This window comes from Triticum aestivum, chromosome 5B (genome assembly GCF_018294505.1).
Source record: "Triticum aestivum cultivar Chinese Spring chromosome 5B, IWGSC CS RefSeq v2.1, whole genome shotgun sequence".
NCBI classification, from domain to species: domain Eukaryota; kingdom Viridiplantae; phylum Streptophyta; class Magnoliopsida; order Poales; family Poaceae; genus Triticum; species Triticum aestivum.
Window position 1 is genome coordinate 711,017,787 of NC_057807.1, and position 20,501 is coordinate 711,038,287.

The 20,501-nt window shown below is 42.0% G+C and overlaps 1 protein-coding gene across 4 annotated transcripts; it reads right to left on the minus strand.

The window, feature by feature from the left end:
- Nucleotides 1–1,356: 1,356 nt before the first annotated feature.
- On the minus strand, nt 1,357–18,544 carry LOC123114471 (mediator of RNA polymerase II transcription subunit 13). Of its 4 annotated transcripts, none has more exons than XM_044535958.1 (23): nt 18,160–18,544; nt 16,237–16,353; nt 15,133–15,206; nt 14,877–15,016; nt 14,693–14,779; nt 14,510–14,597; nt 14,336–14,419; nt 13,530–13,607; nt 13,354–13,433; nt 12,460–12,538; nt 11,933–12,241; nt 11,778–11,864; nt 10,178–10,412; nt 9,065–9,271; nt 7,086–8,390; nt 6,757–7,006; nt 6,569–6,686; nt 6,391–6,478; nt 5,828–5,906; nt 4,967–5,262; nt 3,090–4,131; nt 2,619–2,990; nt 1,357–2,272 (listed from the first exon to the last, which is right to left on the minus strand). In XM_044535958.1, exons 2-23 carry the CDS (start codon nt 16,258–16,260, stop codon nt 1,656–1,658), a joined length of 5,739 nt encoding a protein of 1,912 aa, XP_044391893.1. In that variant the 5' UTR covers nt 16,261–16,353; nt 18,160–18,544; the 3' UTR covers nt 1,357–1,655. The 4 variants fall into 4 exon arrangements, with proteins under 4 accessions (XP_044391893.1, XP_044391895.1, XP_044391894.1 ...); XM_044535960.1 differs by having other exon boundaries at nt 6,569–6,650; nt 10,175–10,412; XM_044535959.1 differs by having other exon boundaries at nt 6,569–6,683; nt 10,175–10,412.
- Nucleotides 18,545–20,501: the final 1,957 nt, after the last annotated feature.

The window sequence follows — 20,501 nt, forward strand, 5'->3', positions numbered from 1 at the left end:
GGGGAAGAAGAAGAAGAAGAAGAAGAAGAAGAAGAAGAAGAAGAAGAAGTATTCTATTCTTGTCTGATCCTGCTCTACTGGCAGCTCTTACAGCCAGATTCAGACGAGTATAAAACAAAAAAACATCACAATTGCAACGTCATTACGAATTTATCACCAATTTACAAAATGAGACAAAAAATATATACCGCACGCAATGCTAAACTTTTACATAGCGCACTGTCCAATGCTAAACGCTCTTCTTCCTCTTCTTCTTTTTATGCGAGAAAACTTTCAATCCATTCATCTTCAATCATGGCAATACAACAAACACGAGAAATAATAAAAATCACATCCAGATCCATAGACCACCTAGCGACGACTACAAGCACTGAAGCGAGCCAAATGCACGCCGCCGTCATCGCCCCTTCCTTGCCGGAGCTGGGCAAAACTTGTTGTAATAGACAATCGGGGAGTCAATGTTAAACACTCTTCAATCTACTAGTAGTTGCATAAACAAATAATCGCCCACAGCACAGGCATGTGTGAAGAGCATATCTCCATGGCAGCCACATGTAGGTTTGGGTACAGCGCCAGCAGCAGAACTAAAGGGATCCTAAGAAAGAGAGACTAAGAGGTCAAAGTGTGACATTTGTTGGTCCATCAACACTTGGAGCTGCTTTCTTTCTTTCTTTCTTTTTTACTCTCTCCGCTTCTAAATATAAGCCCGTTCAGACATTTTAATACGAGCTACATACGGAAGTATATAGACATATTTTTAGAGTGTGGATTAACTCATTTTGCTCCGTATGTTGGCCCTATTAGGATCTTCAAAAAAGCTTATATTTAGGAATGGAGGGAGTACATCATTATTAGCTAGCAGTGGCACTGACACCGTGAACTTGTCAAGTGCCTATTAGCATTGGCCGGCCCAGCTCCAAGGACAAAGACACTGTCTCACTTAGGACGCAGTTAAACTGAGCTCAAGCTCATGTGAGCTCAAGTGGACAGTAAAATCGATAAAAGTAAAAGAAAAATCTGAATTTCTATAGTAAACATTGACAAATGTTTTGATAGCTTGTAAAATTTTAATATCAGATGACATTCATGAAAACGTGGCAAAAAAACAAAATCGATGCTTCAAAAGTGTTATTTTCAAAAGCATTTTGGGGCATCAATTTTCAAAAGCACTGGAAAGAAAAGAAAAGAGAAGCTTCTCATCTTAACTGATTTCTCCCTGCCCTCCTTCATTCACACAAGCAGCTACAGTGAGTTAGTGTGAGATTCCAATAGCTCCTGCAGCTGCCACTTACTTAGGGCATCTCCAACGCCTTCACACGCAAAAAATTACGAACAATAAAGGTGCTAGCAGCAACATGAAACGTCAAGCAGATGAACCACAAATACGACTGAGTTACCAGTTCTACAATGTTACAACGATTACACATCATTACAGGGAGAGGTATTGCTATTACATACATCCTCAACCCAAGAAATTAACACTCTTGCTATCAGAGCAAAACCGGGCTCATCAACGCACCATTCACCTACCTACCCTAATCTAGATACACAGAGACAGGCACTTGGGTTTAAGCGGCATCTACCCCTTGTTTTTTACCTGTGTAAAACAAACAGCTATAGTTTCAATCATGTGAATTAGCAATCACCTCTCTAAGCTAGCTAACATCTCCCTTGTCTGTTGGCTGAGAGAGATGCCGATCGGCGTAGTGGAGAAGTCTCCTCAACCTCAGAACCATATCACAGTGGAAGGGGAGAGCGCTGCGCCTTTCCATGTAGACCGGGCTTACTGTCATCCACGAAAGGGAGTGGAGCTCCGCAGCCACCGCTTCCAACACGTTGTGCATGTCCGTTTCGTAATCACGGGCTGATGTTTCATGCCTTACAGCCTGCTTGCTCATGCTGCCAACCCCTCTGCTCATCCTCTCTTGGACAGTGCCTCCATAGTAATCGACGATGCTAACAGAGAGAACCGAGTGCCTGCTGTCCTCCTTGGTGAGTTGCACGGCATTCTTTCTTACTGGTGGGACAGCTTTGGAGACGACATAACCCATTGCCAAGGGAGTTGCTGTCCCTTTGCTGTGCAATAGGTGGGCAAGTGGTGGGGATTCCGATGTAAGGCACGTTGGAAGCTGTAATGTCGCAGGGGAAAGATATCGCATACTTGGTGATGGAACAAGAAGATATGATGCAGACATTGACCCGATGGACTTGACTGGGGCAAACCCGTCTAAGTAACTAGATGACCCAGTGCCGCTGCTTTGATTCCCTTCACCTGTAAGAGAAGAGACGGGAAAAGGAACATTAGTAAATAAGTATGACACTGTCCTTGACTATGGAATTCCTTAAAAGCATGCATGATCCTTTACTTCACTGCCACACTTAGCACGATCAAGATTCAAAACAAATAATCATGTAATGTATTCGTATATGATGAAGTCCTTTCTTTAGTGATTTTTTTTTTTTTTTGATAAAGAGAGTTTCCTCTTCGATTTCTATTATTAGATATCACCTAGTCTTCCTTTCTTTAGTGATGATCATGTACTTTAAAAATCGCCACATTAAATAAAGTAACTTGTAGGTGGAGATATAATAACATAACATACACAGGCAGTACTTACCAGAAGTAGGTCTGGTTGCCAGCAGATCCGCTTGGCATGCAAGATGCAATGAGCTATCTTGCGAAACTGCAACCAAACTGATGCTACGAACCAAGTGCAATGAACCCCTTGAACTGTCCATTCCAGTTTGTTCCGCTAGGATCTGCTTTTTGTTGCCTGGCTGACCTTTCGTGAAGCTAGATTTTGAATGGGGGCTGTATAATGTACTTGGTGAGGAAGGCATGTTTCTGTCCTGGATTAAGCCCATATCTTGTTGCTCGAGTGTTGGTCCATTAGAATTTGACGTAATACCATCAGGTATAGATCGCCGTAGCTGCACAGGCCACTTCTTTACCTCGTTACCACCAAAAGAATATATTGCCTTTTGCCACTCTGCATAAACAATACATAGACATTATGAACACATAGATAACAACACATTATGGCCTATCAAATGAAAAGTACAGAGTTAATGATCAAATTGGTTAGTACCCTGGATTTCAAGTTCAAGGAAACCTCCAATACGGGTTATTATTATATCTCTTGATCTCGTATTGCTAGCCTCTGGTGAAGAAGACATTATTTGACAACCCTGCTGCAGAATTTGAATGAATAGGCTTTGGAGAACTGTAGTGTCCTGGCGGCTACTAATACCACCAAAAGGAAATATTAAGCTGTCTAATAACTCTCCTCTAGAATCTGTCCAGATGCATACTAACCATCGCCAGTCCTCGGTCCAGCCATAACAGCAATGAAGACTCGGAGCACTGTCATTCTCAGACCCTTCAAGTAGCGGGCTTGCTCCACTATCAGTGCCACCTGAAATTGAGCTGTAAGCCCTGCTGCTACTTGCATCAACTCCAAATCTTGAAGATTCCATTGTATCATTGTAATCAACAGCCCCAGGCTCTGCCAGAATGAAAAGCGGCTCAAAGGCATACTTCCTGTCATCCTGAGCGCATAATTCAGGGATTTTGCTTGGATCAGGCAATCCTACAGCACGGCCAGGTTGCCATGAGTTGTCCCATGATACTGACCTCATGGATGCATCAAACTCTGTTTCTCTAGAGAGAGTTTGTCCAGACATCCGAGGAGCTAGACATTCTTTCCAAAGGGTAGGACCAGGAGATGCAGTATGCATCATCGTCGACTGAGGCCTACTCATATAAGTAGGTGACTGGAACATGTCACTCGTGGAAACAAACCGCGGGATCCGTCGAGCCTTATTGTACACAGTGAAAGCTATGTCCTTGAAAGCAGCAAGCTCATTTGGTTTATTGAGTCTCAGTAAAGTTTCAACAGTAACAATCTGCAAGACAAGCTTCGGTATACTGAACCCAGAGAGCATTACAACATTGGATGCTGATGCTTCATCAGCAGAAGCACTGCTGTTTAGAGCTTTGGCGACCTGAGCATATAGGAATGATTTCCTTTCTCTCTCTGACGATAAGATAGACCCAAGGGCAACAGAACTTTCTACCAGTGTCTGTAGGACTGCAGATGGTTCAGGAAATGGGCAGACCACATAAACTACCTGCGTACATAATGGACCATGGGTGTTAAAATAGATTAGCATTGTGATTTTGGGGAAAATACCAACTTAAAGTTTATTTTTGTGGCACAGCACTACTCCAGGCAAAGCATTAAAGAAATATCAATTCATCCACCTTGAGGCCATCATGCATATAACTGAATGATTAGAGGTCCAGAGCATGTGATTTTTTTTTTGTTTTGGTAAATACAAGTGAATAGAAATGAACTGTTGGATCATTACTGCATCCAAAAACTTAAAATTGAGTTAAGATATATCTCCAAAAGAATTGGCAACGGATATATGTGAAGTGTACTGCAATGGTAGCATTTATTAGTAACAAGTGCAGAATAATAATGGCATCCTACATAAGTTGTCATAAGAGGAAACAAATAATGGTATATCCCATGACAAGAGCCTCAGTTGGATCAAGAAAATAGGAAAGCTGTATTTGGACAGAATGGGAATGACAGAAGCAACATGTCTACAAAGTGACAAATCATATATACAAAACAACAATGATAAGTAAATTATCATATCTGATTAAATAAACATCCTACAATAAGTTGACTACTAATATGTATTTCTCGTTTGCCAATTCCTTTTGTACAAGTATGTATAACAATATTTATTTCAGCGGGCTTCTCTGCGTTGGTTCTCATAAAAAGAAAAGGAAAAAGAAATACTGATCAGAGAAGAGCAAATAACGAGAAGAATACATGAATATAAACCATGCAGAGTATCATCACAGAACAATACAAGTGAGACATGCGGCTATTGTTTTGTAAGTCCCTTGGATCAAAGAAGTGGAGAAGGAAGAAAAAGTAAAAGGACTTACAGTGCAAGGTATGTTACTGCTCTCTTTCTGATTTGTTGAAATGTTTAAAGTAAGCTTTATATCCTTAATTATCCTTGCCAGAGATGATAAAAAACTTTTCACACTCCAACTTTTTGAAAGAGCTTGAAAGTATTCAGTTACTGAACTGATAGAAACTGAGTGGCTGCCACTAGACTTCAATTGATCAGGGCACTCAACGAGAACAAGTCCTGAAGACTGATATTTTCCAGGAGATTGTTCTATTTGCCCCCCACTGTGTTGTGGCGAATGAGTACCCAGTTTGCAAACTTCATAAACTGTAAGAATGCAAAATAGATAAAAGTAAGGAACAAACTTTCAAACACAATGAATTAGAATAATTATATGGAGATTATGAGATTACTAAACTATGACTAATTGACAAGTCACCCCAGTAATGACAAAATATTGTTATATTATTTTGGATGTTTATATCTATTACAATGTTGTGATCGAATAGAAAGAAATCAATTATATTGCATCCATGAAGCCATAAAAGTTGGTACAGTGTTATCTTAAAGCATAATAACTGGCTGTAAATATTGCCTCTGAACGAAACGTATAGCTTGCACAAATAGTAAATACAAAGGTAGGAAAGGTGGCATTAGGCCTAAAACTCTATACATGTCTCATTGTCAATTTGTCATACAGCCAACACAGTGAACCAATGATGTTCATTGGATTCATAGACACTTTGCAGGCATATGTGTAGAAAATAATCAATAGCTATCAAGATTTTAAGTTGATGAACTTGAGTTCTACCTTACTGATCAACATTAATTACCGCTAATTAGCACCGATCATTGCTAGCTATAGAGAAGAAGCAACGTTATAGACACTTACTTGTTCCAAGCTGCATGAAAAAATCAGTCGCTGCAGAAGTAAGCAAATCAATATCGGGGCACAGTGCATAGTAAGTAACCTGAAAAGCGAACAAATGAGAAATATATGAATCCCAAAACTGTAAAACCCATTCCAGAGTAACCAAAACAAAGAAACACTTAGTACTCTAGATTCAAGAATGGCTATAGAACTTAGGGCCAATTTGCAGTTGTGTTGTGTTGTTCTATTTCCTGATACGGAATACTTAAAGGGCAGACCGGTGCCCGTAGCTCCTGCTTGCGCAAGGTCCGACCATTTTGGATCTTTAGTACGCAGCCTTTCCGTGTGTTTCGCCAAGAGGCTGTTTCCGGAACTCAAACCCGTGACCTCATGGTCACAAGTCCACACTTTGACCTCATGATATGGAATACTTGCATTACAAAAAATATTTACCAATTCTATTAACATGTTGCTTTTATGGATCCAGAATGACAGTACGAATATGCTTTCAGGCAGTTGATATATCAAAAGGTAATAAAAATATAGTGGGCTATAAGCCACCACAGTGCCAGATTATGCCTTACAGGCTTGGCCGAAGCATAAGGTTCCAAAGGAGCCTTCTCCCACAACTTGAGGCAATTAGCAGAGGTCTTTAACCAATCATCCTGATAACTGCAATTTCAGTACATACATCAGTAACGCATGCAGACAATTAAATGTTAGCTCATTTAATAAATATTTTCAGGGAAACAAGTCTGCTACCCAACAAGAAGAGATGGCGAAGGGAGGACGGCGATGGTTGGTCTAACACGGTGATATCCCTTATGATGCTCCTCTGAAGTGCCTGCGTTGTCTCTAGATGAATCATGACTTGCTCCTTCTAGCAAAATTATACTTGTAACATAACAAATAAGTTGAAGACAAGTTGAGAGATATGGTAGCAGGAATACCTCGATCACTGCTAGACTGGGGTGGGCTCATTGCATCTCCACCAATGGGTATAGAATTTGAAGTCTCTCGAATATCACCAGTAGTATAATGGAAAGAGTATGCATCTCCCATGGCAGCAGATTCTGCTATATTACTTCGACCCCTGCACCAATCAATTACTGATAATGGGCCATCCATGTTTGCAAACGCTGTTTTAAGAGCTGATTTTATATCCGACTGCAACAAGCCAATCATGGATGATTCTGAAACCTGTATCCAAAAAGGGACATGGAGACATGATGCATGGATAAGTAGAAATGGCAAGAAAAACAGAGCACCAGATTTTTACCTCTGCAGAAAGTGGATCAACTAAATCAACACCAGCGCAATCCTTGGAATGACACGTTCCTAATAGTCCACCACAGCCAGCATGAACCATAGAAGGATCACAAGAAAATCCGCGTCTCCTCTGCTCATCCAAGGAGAGCCAGAAAAAAGAACCATCTCCATCATCCATATCAAGTGCGATATCAACAAATGAAGTAGATTGCTGAACTAGCAGAGCCATGGCACTGAGGAGTTCCACAATAGGTTGTCTTTGTACAGATGGGCTTGTGCCAGAAAATGTTTTAGCGGACAAAGAATCAAGGGGTTTTGCCCCTTTAGGTACCACAACAGACCTCCAAACTCCCACGTTTTCCAATCGGGACCTATCATACATTTCATGGTCAACGTCACTAGACAGCCTAGCTGGTATACTTTCTTTCCTTTTCATGTCATATTTGGGGACAAGATCCGAGTTACTACTGCTCTCTGTCTGCATAGCACTGGACAAGGCACTTTTTAACTCAGCAGATGCTTTGGTTCTCAGAGACACTAGTGTATGCCTTATTCTGCACATGGCAGCCTGAAATGTGATGCATTCAATTTCAGTTGCAAGCGCGGTCTTCATAGATAGGAGGAAATACCCAACATTAAGCATGTTATCACTCTTCTTTTGCAAAGTCAGAGAAGAGCTAAATGAAGTTTCACCAGAAACAGGTCTTGATGTTTCTCCCTTGCATGATTGTTCGTCTGCATTGTTTAAGCTCTTTTCACTCTCATTTTTCCTACCTTGCACAAGTGTGTATAAGCTCGATCGACCAACATCACGTGAAAGATTAGCTGGTGTTAGTTTATCAGACTTCTCAGACTTGTCTCCTGCAGACTCAACTTTAGAACTTTGTGTGACATCATATGAATAAACTCTTGAGCTAAAACCGCAACTCCCTCTTTTTTTCGATCGGGGCAAGTAGGGATTTGTAAACAGTGTTGCTGGCGTCTCGCAACTGGAAATTTCAACAGCTGCATATTCTGGTGCAAACGTGAGTGTAGCTTCAGCTCTGGTGAGAAAATCAGATCTACTAGATGATAATACAAAGGACTGGGACACTGCAGGTGATGCAATTTCTTTGAGAGGCTCCTGAACTTTAGAAGCAACATCCTGAATAGGTGACATCGTATGGTGGCTAAATGCCTCCATAGATGTGAAACCAACAGGAGAAAGTCTTTGTTCAGGTATATCCATAGCTATGGATGGACTATCTATGAATGGCATGTCTCCATATTCTGAAGCAGGGGTTACTAAAGCATGTGATTCAGCAGTACCTGGAGGCTACATAAAATGGAACATCAGGATTATAGCAGGTAAGTCAGAAAGAAGTGATCCTAAAACACAAATATCATCGTCATACAGTTTTCTACTTGCATGTCCAGAAAAGGTAGTATGTCATTTACATTTAAAGAAGGGTTCTGCATTGTGCTCATTGTTTAGATCCAACAAGCAGAGAATTCCACGTTTCATGGCTAGTAGACAGGGTAGAAGGTTAAAAGGAACAAGTTGCACATTATTTCACAAGCTTTTGGTGATATCATAAGCAACATGTTTCAACGCATGAAATATGTGAGTAAGTCAATAAATGGTCCTTGATTACAGTCTAAAAGCTTGACAAAGCAGAAGTGAAGTAATTGGCTACAATCTAGAAACTTAAACAAGCAGCAGCAACAATAGCAACCTTTTGTTAAAAAATGCACAATATTGCAGGAGCGTGAAATGCAACGAAGTCAATACAATATATTAAGTTGCAGAAAACAACTAGTGATGTATTTAACGGAATTAAATATTTTATAAGTACTACAGATTCCTAACAGTCATATTATTGCTGTCATATGCATAATGAGTTCATCATTACCACAGAGCTTCTCATACAAGACCAAGCATAGTCACTCTAAATGTTGTAACCTTGCTTCATCTACAAATAACTACTACGAGGATGATAGGGTACCTACCTCACCAAAATCTAACTCATCCTCTTGAAAGAAGTCACTAAAATCTCCAAACTCCGAGAGAAGTATATCGATGTCCATCACAACCCCCTCTTCACCCCAGCCCCAAGAACATCCCCCCTGACTATTTGTACCTTGCATGTTTTCCCTAACTTCTTTGCCAGCATGAGAAGAAACTTCCGTTATTTCAGAACGAGAGCGCTTGGATACCTAATTGAATGAATACAAAACATCAAGACTTCTTCAGCACAACGTTGGCGTGGAATTGTACACAATAATGTGATTGTGCGGTAATGTTATCAAGCATTAACATAGCAAAATGAGTTAATAACACAAACAGCGTAACATGTATATATGGAGATTATTCACCAGAATAGAACTTCATGCATGTAATGTGGCAAGAAATTTTGGTTTTGTGGTATTTTAGCATCAACAGATTGGTATATGCTCACAAATTAAACTTCTATGCAATGAAATTTAGTGTTGTGATAGTTTTACGCAAATAATTCTATGCACAAGATGGCATGAACTGCATAGCATGTGTTCTTCCATGTAATGAAATTTCTGCCAGCATCAATTATCAGTTTCCAGATTTTGCTCCATTTTATCACCATCAATGCTTAGATTATTTGCTACGTAACATGTTATGCACTTCCAAAAATAAACTATGCACATATTTGTTCAGCAAGTCATATTCCCGTAGCCTCTATTTCACATGTAAACCTCACTAAGGAGTGAAGATGACAAAATATTTTATGCAGTAGTATACATACTTAGTTTTCTGTAGGAAAAAAGGATGCAGCTACTCATAGCTGATCATTGTTTTACTTACAGCATCATCATTTACACAAAAATTAACTCATATTTCACGCGTATAACTAACTAGAAATAAGTCGATAAGCATGTTCGTATGTCAATAGTGGCATAAGAGTCTTCTGTTAATCACAAGAATGATGTAGCAAAGCATGGTACTACCACTACAAGTTAGCAGCTACTGAGAAGAGGGAAAAAGTAGTGTTGTACTAAAAATTATATATTAAAATGCAATTCTTGAGAAAAAAACTCATTCAATATGGAACAAGTTTGTAAATTAAGAGGAAAACAACACAGTACCACCTTGCTACCAGCAATGTCATTGTTCAATGGCAGATCAGACTGACGGCATGCTGCAGAGTCAGCATCTGCTAAAAGATCACCACCTTTAGCAGCAACTGCATGCCCACTTCCATTAGAAGTGCTACTGACACTACTGATACTACTAGCCATGCCATTGGAGTTGCTATTCCTTTGTCTTCTTAGTCTTAGAAAATTAGAGTTCACACCAAGTCCACGTGAAGATCCAAAGAAAGAGCTGCTAACAGAACAAAACAATTAATGCGGGAGAAATCGGACAAAACAAATTTGCAATCATGATGTATTAAAAGAAGTACTTCAAAAATGTCACGTAATAATAGATGATACAGATCAACTCTTTTGTTGCACCCAGAGATTATAATCCATGTGCACGATTGAATCTATGTAATTCTTGCAAATAACTTTTGGGTACAATGAACCATGGCAACAAAACGTGTTATATTGCATAGAGACTCCGGATGTGCTGTGTGGATGGTGATCCTTAACAAAGAGTTAGTCCAAATTATCACAGTTCCACAACCGCAAGCTGAGCCTTAGAACCTCAAAAAATTGGATAAAATTAGTTGACACTTTTTCTAGGTCTTCTTATTTTGTGGGGATGAAGCAGTAACCCTGATTACAAAATAAGTGCCTTCGTTGATGATGGTGATCTTTAACAAATAGTTAGTCCAGCTTAGCACAGTTTAGCAACCGCAAACTGAGCCTCAGTAACTCTAATTTTTTGGATAAACTTAGCTGCCTGCGGGAATGTGGCAGTTGAGACTTCAGAGCCTTGATTACAAAATAAGTGCCTTTCAAACAACACTAACAGCCTGTTTGGTTGGAAGCCAAAATTTGCAACAATGTGCCACACTTTTCTTAGCCAGATTAGACAAGTATCTCATAACCACAGCTAGACATGCCAAAAATGACGTCATGAGAACATAAGTTATGGCATGGTGGGCTAGGTTATGGCTCCACTTTTCTTGGCCACAAGCCAGCCTGTCAGGCAAAAATATTTGGCATGCTAGGACACTGTTAGGCATCAACTGAAATGGTCCTTGGTGCTGTTTTTCTCCAGTTCAAGAGAAGTTCTGGCCCTCAAATGAGAGCAAGCCAGAAAGGAGTTACTGTAAGGAACATGGGTACGCGATATTACAATTTACAGCAAGGTGGGAGGCAACATACTTTTTGTTCCAATTATTTTATCCTAGTTCTAAAGAAATGATAGTTTGCGCATGCTCATCAATTTAAATTTCTAAGTTCTGAAAAATGGCAGGATTTACCTAGTTGTTCTATGTCCACACCTGGCTCAGAAAGTAGGAGGGTGTTTCTATGTCTTAACATAACGAAAAAATAATCAGAATTTCATGTATTCCTCTTAAGAAAAATATTTTCTTGTTATTTTTTAGATCTTGTATTCTACTATTTGGTTCTTACAGATATAGGATAACATCAAAACAGCATTTCAATGCCGTTCTTTCAACATTTTACAGAGTTCATTGTAGATAACAGCACTTCAAGTTGGTCTCTAACGTTTTGACTTATGTGCTGTTCCAGATAGTCATTGATTGATAGAAAAAGCAATGTATGTGAGACTGACCTGTTCCGGAAGTAAGAAGACGGAGAGAAGTTCCAGAATGGCCAAGCCTCCCATGATGAACTGCCCATCCAGTCCTGTGACCACATTCTGTGGGCAACATAATTTAAACCATGCACTCTCCAAACATAACAAGATCATTAGAGCAAGACTATTACCTTTTACTAGAAAAGTGAACAAATGCCTGATGAACCATTGGTACCATAACAGCCTCAGGTGGGTATATAAATGTCCTTTCAAGAGCTGGAAGGCCTTCAGCAGATTCTAACTTTTGCTGCCCATCAGCACCTAAATGAGGGTCGTTCACTGAATCTAATTCTTTCTTAATCTCATTATTTTCCGATTCAGAAGTTTTGTCAGTTGAGGTAGGTGGAAAGCCAAGGGCAACTTCAACATAGTAACTTTGACCTCTCAGCTGGCAGATGGTGGGTTGAGTGAAACCTGGTAGATTAGGTGCCGATAATTTGCTGAAATGTTTACAGAAAGTTACCATGAGAACTGTGAACTGCTCTGCATATGAATATCCTTAAAAGAAACACAAGATCTCACTGACAGGTAACACCCAAGATGTGCAAGCAGGTCTAAGTGTCTAACTCATGAATGAGAGGTCATATCAACAGGCATAGAATGCCAAAAAAAAGATATTTAGCATATAAGTCAATTTGAGTTTTGAGTTCTGAAATACCTTGAATATACTTGTCTCGCGAGGTCACTTGGGCAACAACCAACAAGCCTACCCAGCATTCCACTAGGAGCGACAATAACTGCAGCATTCAATTAAACAGATCATGAATTTGAATATGGATGATATAAAACATAACTTTCATCCAAAAAAAGGCATAAAACATAATTTACATAAACAATGAAGAAACTGACAAAAGCAAAGTTACAAATCAAAGTTATCATGAGCTTGGTCACAGAAATAGAATGCGCAGTGAAGTTAGTTTAACTATTTAGAGAACTATTTTATATTTCAGCCTGGTTCATGATGGTGACTCCAACAATATAAACCACTATATGGCTGTGCTTCTGCCCATTTTGTCAACGTCACAGCACACAGGCTAAGAGAAATACAGAACTATCACCAGCAGCGTGATTACTTAGAAGGGTCTAACTGTCAAACTAACCAATGTAATCGTGTTTTTTAACTAAAGGGATCCCTTTAAATAACAGTACGATACAAAAGGACCATCGATAAAAGTTGAACAATTGGAAAACTAAATCAAAATGTATGCCATAAGCTAGCATACCACCTCTCGTGAAGTTCTATGTGTAAAGATGAAATTTCAAAAACACCATATTACTGAATGGCTCCCCACTCTAAATGAGATTCGCTTGTCATCTTTTAATCCACCTTATAAAGAACTAAAAAGTAAGATAAAACAGTGGGCAGTCCCTATTTGTAAATCGGATATCCCAAGGACATTTTCAAGTTCCCCTATCACAAGAAAATCATGTCAGATCAGAATTGTGAATAGCACAAATATATTATCCTTTTCCAGCAGATAAGACAGTAGATATTCTAAGGATGTCAATACAGCAAGACATGTAAAGATAGAATTAGTGAATGAAACAGTACCTGGAAGACCTTCACCAACAGAACGGGGAGTGTGTGTGAGAACTTTCTCTATATCATCACTAGATAGGTTCCGCATATATCTAATAGAATAAACCATTTAAAGTAAGACCACTGGTACTAAATAAACTGAAGAAAGCCAACGATATGAGATATGACGGGACATAATAAGAACTGACCTTGCAGATATAATAACATGCACAAAGATTGCTTCCTCAGTGGCCGCAAAGACAAATTCTACTGTAGGTTGTGCTCGCCTATAACACAATGATAACAAAATTAAATGGAACGGAAATCAAGAAAAGCAAAGTTGTCCATGGAAAATAAACAGAAAGCAATGAAACTACATGCCAGACGCATCTGTATCCTCCATGTCACACTGACATTACTTTTTTCACCCGTCGGATCAAAGAGGAATGGTTGCGAGTCTGATGGATTGTAGCATTATCACAAGTTGATATGGACTTCTTCATCATCCAATTACTAGAAGTCAAGAAAGGTCAACCTACTGAGTCATCTCGACACTTATTTTGGGACGGAGGGAGTATGTCAGAGGATACGAATTCATGCAGGCCCCACTCCAATGTTTTTATACAAGATAAATGGCCAACAAGTATCTGAATATTAACATTACATTCTCGGCATCATATACAGATTGGCAAAAACAAGGGATGCGGCTATTTTCGAAATCACTATAGCAGAAAGAAAAAAGAATCTATTAAGTTGAAACCCTATGTTGACAATTCGGTTATTGTTTAAACAAAGTTTTGTATCACTAGATGGGCAGGGGCCTTTTCATTTCTTCAAACACAGGAATAATGACCAACTTCACTCTATCCCAATATACCATACACTATCTATTGTAGTGCACAACATTTGAACTTTAACAGACACGTTGCATAAGTTGCTGAACAAAGATTGTAAGAAACTAGTTAACAAAGAATACAAAATGAATAGATAAAGGCATAGCAACTTAGTCACGAACCTAAAGCTATTTTGATTTCTTGTAGGGGGGGTGTATTTTGTAAATACATCACCAAATCTTGCATAGGAAAGCCCTCTTAGTGCTCTGTGCAAGAGAAATTGTCAGATTGGAAATTCATCAATGAGACAGCAAATTATAAATTACAGATTCATACTATAACAGGTATAATGATACCTCTCCAAAGAATTTCTTAAGGCCTGACATAGTGCAGCTGCAACCTCTTCTGAGTTGCCTGGAGCCACCCATAAACCACTTGAAACAACTGCAAAACAGAATAAGCAGTAGAAACAAGCAAATAAATAAGCAAAGTAGACAGTCTAAGACTCCATGCAATAAGAAATATCAACAACAATCAACCTCTTAATTTAGCTACAGCGGGCTGGGTCATTTCAGGTACTGACGAGTGACGGCCAGAAAGAAACAACCAGAGCTTGATCTTCTCATCTGTCATTGTTACAAAAAAAAAAGTTTGGCATAAATATGCATAGGCTAGACGTATGTAGAAAGAAAGATGGATGCAGGTAGTGCACATGATTATTACCAGGGTTATGCTCTCCTTGAGATGGATCCCAAGGACCAACAAAAGAATTTGTCCAAGTACTTAAGAAACCTTCATTCTGCAAGCGAAGATACGCTGACAGCACAGTGCTATTAAGAGCATCTTTCTGCTCGGCTTTTGAACTGGACGAGGAACAGGGATCACAAAAAAGAACACATGCATCAGAACAAAAATAACAAGTGGCAACAAGCAACTAAAGGACAGCACAAAAACGGCATATGGAGGGTACAATTAACACCTTCTATCAGAAGTAGCACTATAATCTGGTTCAACAGGAAGAAATTGAAACCATGATACAGTCTGAAGCTCCCCCTGCAAGCACGAAATATATACATAAGAATTAAGACTAAACCAAAGAAAGCCTATCTGAATAATCTACAGACTAATCCCATAGCAAGCTGGCAGACTAAGTAGGTCAAAAAATATCTCGCTTCCATACTCTTAAGCTCTAGCAGAAACCTACAGATATGAAATGGAACACCATTCGCAGTTTGGAAGTGTGGCAGGTAATGCCTCTCCTGTGCTGTAGTTTGTCATGTTTGAGGAGGGTGGTTCACTAGCTCTCCTAACTTCCCAACTTTGCAATCAGTTCCAAGTTCTACTTCTACTTCATAAAAAAAAGCTACAAACCATTACAGAAATTGAAGAGAGAAAAAAGGGCATTTGTAAGTCACAAAGATAGCAGTGAGAAATAATATGTGGAAGATCCCACAAAAATGACCCATGCAGAAATATTATCCCTATTGGGCAAACTGCGCTGAATAGTTTCTTTCAGGGTATGCTGAGTGTTGTTGGGTGTGGGGTGAGAGGGGTTTTTTCTCCCTCTTCCTTGTACTATTTTCTTCCTTCTTATTCTTAATGAAATGATGCGCAGCTCTCCTGCGTGCCCGAGAAAAAAATGCATCAGAGCAGTTGCCGTACTACATTTTGTTCACTTTTTCACACCATCATCATGGTGGGTATAGAACAAAAGTCGTTTGCAAATGATGATACTACATTCGTTCCTTTTTATTAGGTGTAACTTTAACACGGTAACCAAAGCACTGATTTGAGGATAATTTGGGACAGAAATGGTTATACAATGTAGGTTAGAGGGGTAATTACTGGCGGCTAATTAATGATCCTCCAATTCAGGACGGCTGGAATTGGCATCAACAGGGGTAAAAAGGAAATACACCTAATGAAAAGGCTGTCGGGAGTATAACGCATCGAGAACTTGCAAGTTGCAATAATAGAAACACTAGAGTTTGCATTTCGCAGTACAATGAAATACAATCAAACAAGTTATGGGGTCACAATTCAACAGAACCCACGCGGGGGCGCGGGGGGGTGTTAAACTTACAATTTTGAAAATGTTGGTCCACATATTCAGTGTAGAAGGCAAGGACACTTCCTTTATAAAATCACCAGTGTTCCTGCCTGTACAGTACAAGGTGAAATCTGCAACATGGCTTGCTGCCTGTCATACAAAGAGTAATGACATAATCCCATATATAGAACAGAAGAACAAATGAAGAAACTAGATGAAAGAAATGGGATCACACTAAGTTATCTGAAAATAGTGGGATTCTATGGTTGTCATTCTTAATTCCAAATCGGAGTACAAGATATGATAATTGAACAATACTACAACAATGGGAGTCTATCATTGTCATTTTAAATTCCAGAACCAGTATTCTGCCATTCTAGTTCCAAAGCCTTAAGAAGTTACACCATTCCACTCACAGATGAATGAGCAAGAAGTTTCTATTTATAGGGTAAAAACACAATCCAATTGCTTTCAATAACGGTTGCAGTTAACAAATTCGAGCTCCCCACAGGGAGTGACCGACACGCACGAAACAGGGAGCAAGCTATAGATTGCCGAACTCCCTACTACTTTCGACATCTCACACGATGCTTACCCTTGTGGAGTTCCCACGGCCTATGATGCATAAACTCGTTAAATAAACAATAGGCCCGATCTCCTATCTAGGGTTTGTGAGTGAAAGGACGGGAGACGAGATCAGAGAAGAGGGCGGGCTGGCGAAGAGGAGAGGAGTGCTTGGCGGAGGAAGCTCACATTGAGTTGCCTGGATGCGTCGCCGATCTCGTCGGCCCTGGTCGCGGCTGGCGTGGCGTGGAGCTCACCCTCGGTGGCATGTGCGGGCAGGGGGGGGGGGTGCGGGGGGGCGCCTGGGCCGTCTTCGTCGCCGCCGCCGGCGACGGCTGGGACTGGCGGGGGCAGAGGGTCCGGCATGCGGCGAGGGAGCGGTGGGGCGGGTGTCAGGGAGCCGGCGTGGGGTTAGCGGCTTCGGGGCACCAGAGGCGCAGGCGGCGTGGGCGTTCAATGAGGATCTGTTGAATCGGATCTGTGGGGGCTGCGATGGATGAGGATTTGCTGAATCGGATCTGTGGGGGCTGCGATGGATGAGGATTTGTTGAATCAGATCTGTGGGGGCCGTGGGCGTTCAATGAGGGTCTGTTGAATCGGGTCTGTGGGGGCTGCGATGGATGAGGATTTGTTGAATCAGATTTGTGGGGGCCGTGGGCGTTCAATGAGGATCTGTTGAATCGGATCTGTGGGGGCTGCGATGGATGAGGATTTGTTGAATCAGATTTGTGGGGGCTGTGATGGACGGGGTCGGGGCAGTCTTTGGAGCGCCTCGTCACCGGCCTCACCAGATACTAAATACCTTAAGATGAACCTTCCACCAATCATCATCGGCTACAACAGTTCCTTTCACGTCATCCCAACCTAGCCCAGTTGCTGCACTTTTCAACACCATGAATTGTGTATACTACTATACTGTCTCTTCAACATGTCCCGTTTGTTTTTGAACCGAGTCTTAGTAACTCCCTGTCCTAGCCAAGAACTTGTCTCCAAGATTTTTATCATAACCTCTACGGTTCAAACATCCCCCTGGCCTCTTATGATTTTTAACCAAGTCTTCTTTGCACATATACTGGCATAAAATGGCTGTGTGGTGTGCATATCCCAATTTGCCTTTTTCCTTTTTCATCCATTTCACATATCACAAATTTCAATCAAGCATATATAAAATAAAAGGTAAATTGTCACACACTTCACTGCTGCCATAACCAGGAAGTTATAATAGTAGTACATGTTTCACACACAAGCTGCTGTGTGTCAACATAACCAGGAAATAATGCACGTTGAGAGGACAGACACAAGCTATGCATCATATGAATCTACACATAGGTTTTTCATGCTGGGATTTATTAGTAATAAGTTTGCTGTGAAAGAAAAAGTTTGCTTCTTTACCTCCGGTTGGTTGCAGGGGAGAGGGGGAGAGCAGCCTCAAGGCGTGCTCCCGCTGCTCGAGGTGGATGGGGATGGCGGACTCGGGCAGAGGTGGAGCTCCTGCTGCCCGAGGCGGATCCGGGGCGGCGGTGAAGCTCCTGCGTTGGCCGTTCGCCGTGGTCGACGAGGGGCCGCGCCGGTGGAGAGCAGCCGGCCGGCGGTGGAGCTCCTGCGGCGGCCAGGGAAGACAGAAGAGGAGGCGGGCGTGGGTGGGGCTCCTGCGGCGGGCTGTGGCGGTGGCTGAGGAGGGGCCGCGCCGGTGGCCGGCGGCGCCAGCAAACCCTAAATCGCGAGATCGGTGGCGCTGCGCATCGGGGGTGCCGATTCAGATTTTTGCGGTGGCAAAGGTGGGTAATTCCCTCACAAATCCAGGGGTAAAGTTGTCACTGTTCTCACCATTGTGCCAAAGTTCAGCACTATTTTGACTCTGTTTAAAAAAAAAACGGATTTGTCATTTTTCCTACCGCCGTCATCCCTCGCGGTAGGATACCACTAGCTACAGTCGAGGTCAATTGCGATAGGAAGCAGGTCAACGTGTCTGCGTCGTCACGACGCTAGCTGACATGGACAAGTGTTACCACCAAGGGTCGTGGTGGTACCTCTTTATACCCCTACCGCCATAGTCGATGACGGTAGACCCTTGGGAGGTAAGTGGTCGATGGGGCGGCGGGTGGGCCACCCATCCTCTTCCTCAGTTCATCTTCAAACAGAGAGCTTGCACCACTCTCCTTCCCTCCGTTTTCCTCAGCTTGGGCATCTTTTTGACAGATCTTGAATGCAAAACGAAGAGGAAGGTAATCTTTTTCGCCCCCTCCATTTTTTGTCAAATCCTTTAAGTTTTGATGTATTTTTTGGCACTAGGTGTCACTTATCCACGTCAGCGAGCGTCATGGCGGCACAAGCACATTGGCCTTGATCTGCTTCTCATTTGCCCTTGTGAATGTCATTCGTGGAGATCACCATGCTCAGCGGTAGGCAAATGTTTAGTGAAATGTCATTTCTCCCTTCTTTGAAGCAATAGATTTGTACATGGAGTACCCGTACGAGCACTACGTTGAGTCATCCGACAAGGAGGATTATGCCTACGAAACTACAATAATGCAAGCGATCCTTGAAGACGTGGAGCATGCCGAAGAGCGTGCTCCTAGTTTCCAGGGATCGATCAAGGTGACCGAGTGCTGAATCAGAACAGGGAAAGGGGTAATTTGATGCTGAGGGACGACTACTTTTCCCCCATTGCCCTATTTGCAGATAATTTCCGTCGGCGCTTTTGGATGCCAAAAAATGTGTTTGAACGTCTCTACAATGGCATCAAGACCTACGATGACTACTTCATCTTAAAGAAGGATGTCCTTGGAAGATTTGGATTCTCTGGTTGCCAAAAGTGCATGGCTGCTTTGTGAATGCTTGCATATGGCATGATTGCAGATTTGTGGGACGAGTACCTCCGGATGTCTAAGAGCACAACCACACTCGCCACGGTAAGATTTGATTCACAGGGATAGAAAAAGGACAGTATTAGAAAGATTGTTGGGGAACGTAGCAGAAATTCAAAATTTTCTACTCATCACCAAGGTCAATCTATGGAGATTCTAGCAACAAGAGAGAGGGGAGTGTATCTTCATACCCTTGAAGATTGCGATGCGGAAGCGTTACAAGAACGCGGTTGGAGGAGTCGTACACGCAGCGATTCAGATCGCGGTCGATTCCGATCTAAGCGCCAAACAACGGCGCCTCCGCGTTCAACACACGTGCAGCCCGATGACGTCTCCCGTGCCTTGATCCAGCTAGGAGGAGGGAGAGGTTGGGGAAGAGAACTCCAGCAGCAGCACGACAGCGTGGTGGTGGTGGAGCAGTGTGGTTTCCAGCAGCTCTTCGCCAAGCACTACAAAGGACGAGGATGTGGAGAGGTAGGGCTGCGCCGAAGAGAGAGAGACTCATGTCCTTGGCAGCCCCAAAAACCCCACTATATATATAGGAGGAGGGGAGGAGGGTGCGCCCCCTCTAGGGTTCCACCCCTAGGGGGCGGCAGCCCTAGATGGGATGGAGGGGCGGCCAAGAGGGGGAGAGAGGGGAGGCGCGCCCTAGGGTGGGCCTTAGGCCCATCTGCGCCTAGGGTTTCCCCTTCCTCCTCTTTACTGCGCCTTGGGCCTTGGTGGGAGGCGCACCAGCCCACTCAGGGGCTGGTTCCTTCCCACTCTTGGCCCATGCAAGCCTCCGGGGCTAGTGGCCCCTCCCGATGGACCCCCGGAACCCTTCCGGTGGTCCCGGTACATTATCGGTGACACCCGAAACACTTTCGG

Coding starts and splice junctions, on each gene's coding strand:
- LOC123114471 (XM_044535957.1), bottom strand. CDS start 16,260: ATGTGGACCAACATTTTCAAAATT. Junction 9,272..10,174: donor ACATTGCTGGTAGCAAGGTG/GTACTGTGTTGT, acceptor TCATTCAATTAG/GTATCCAAGCGCTCTCGTTC. Junction 4,132..4,966: donor GCAGTAACATACCTTGCACT/GTAAGTCCTTTT, acceptor TTATGTACGCAG/GTAGTTTATGTGGTCTGCCC.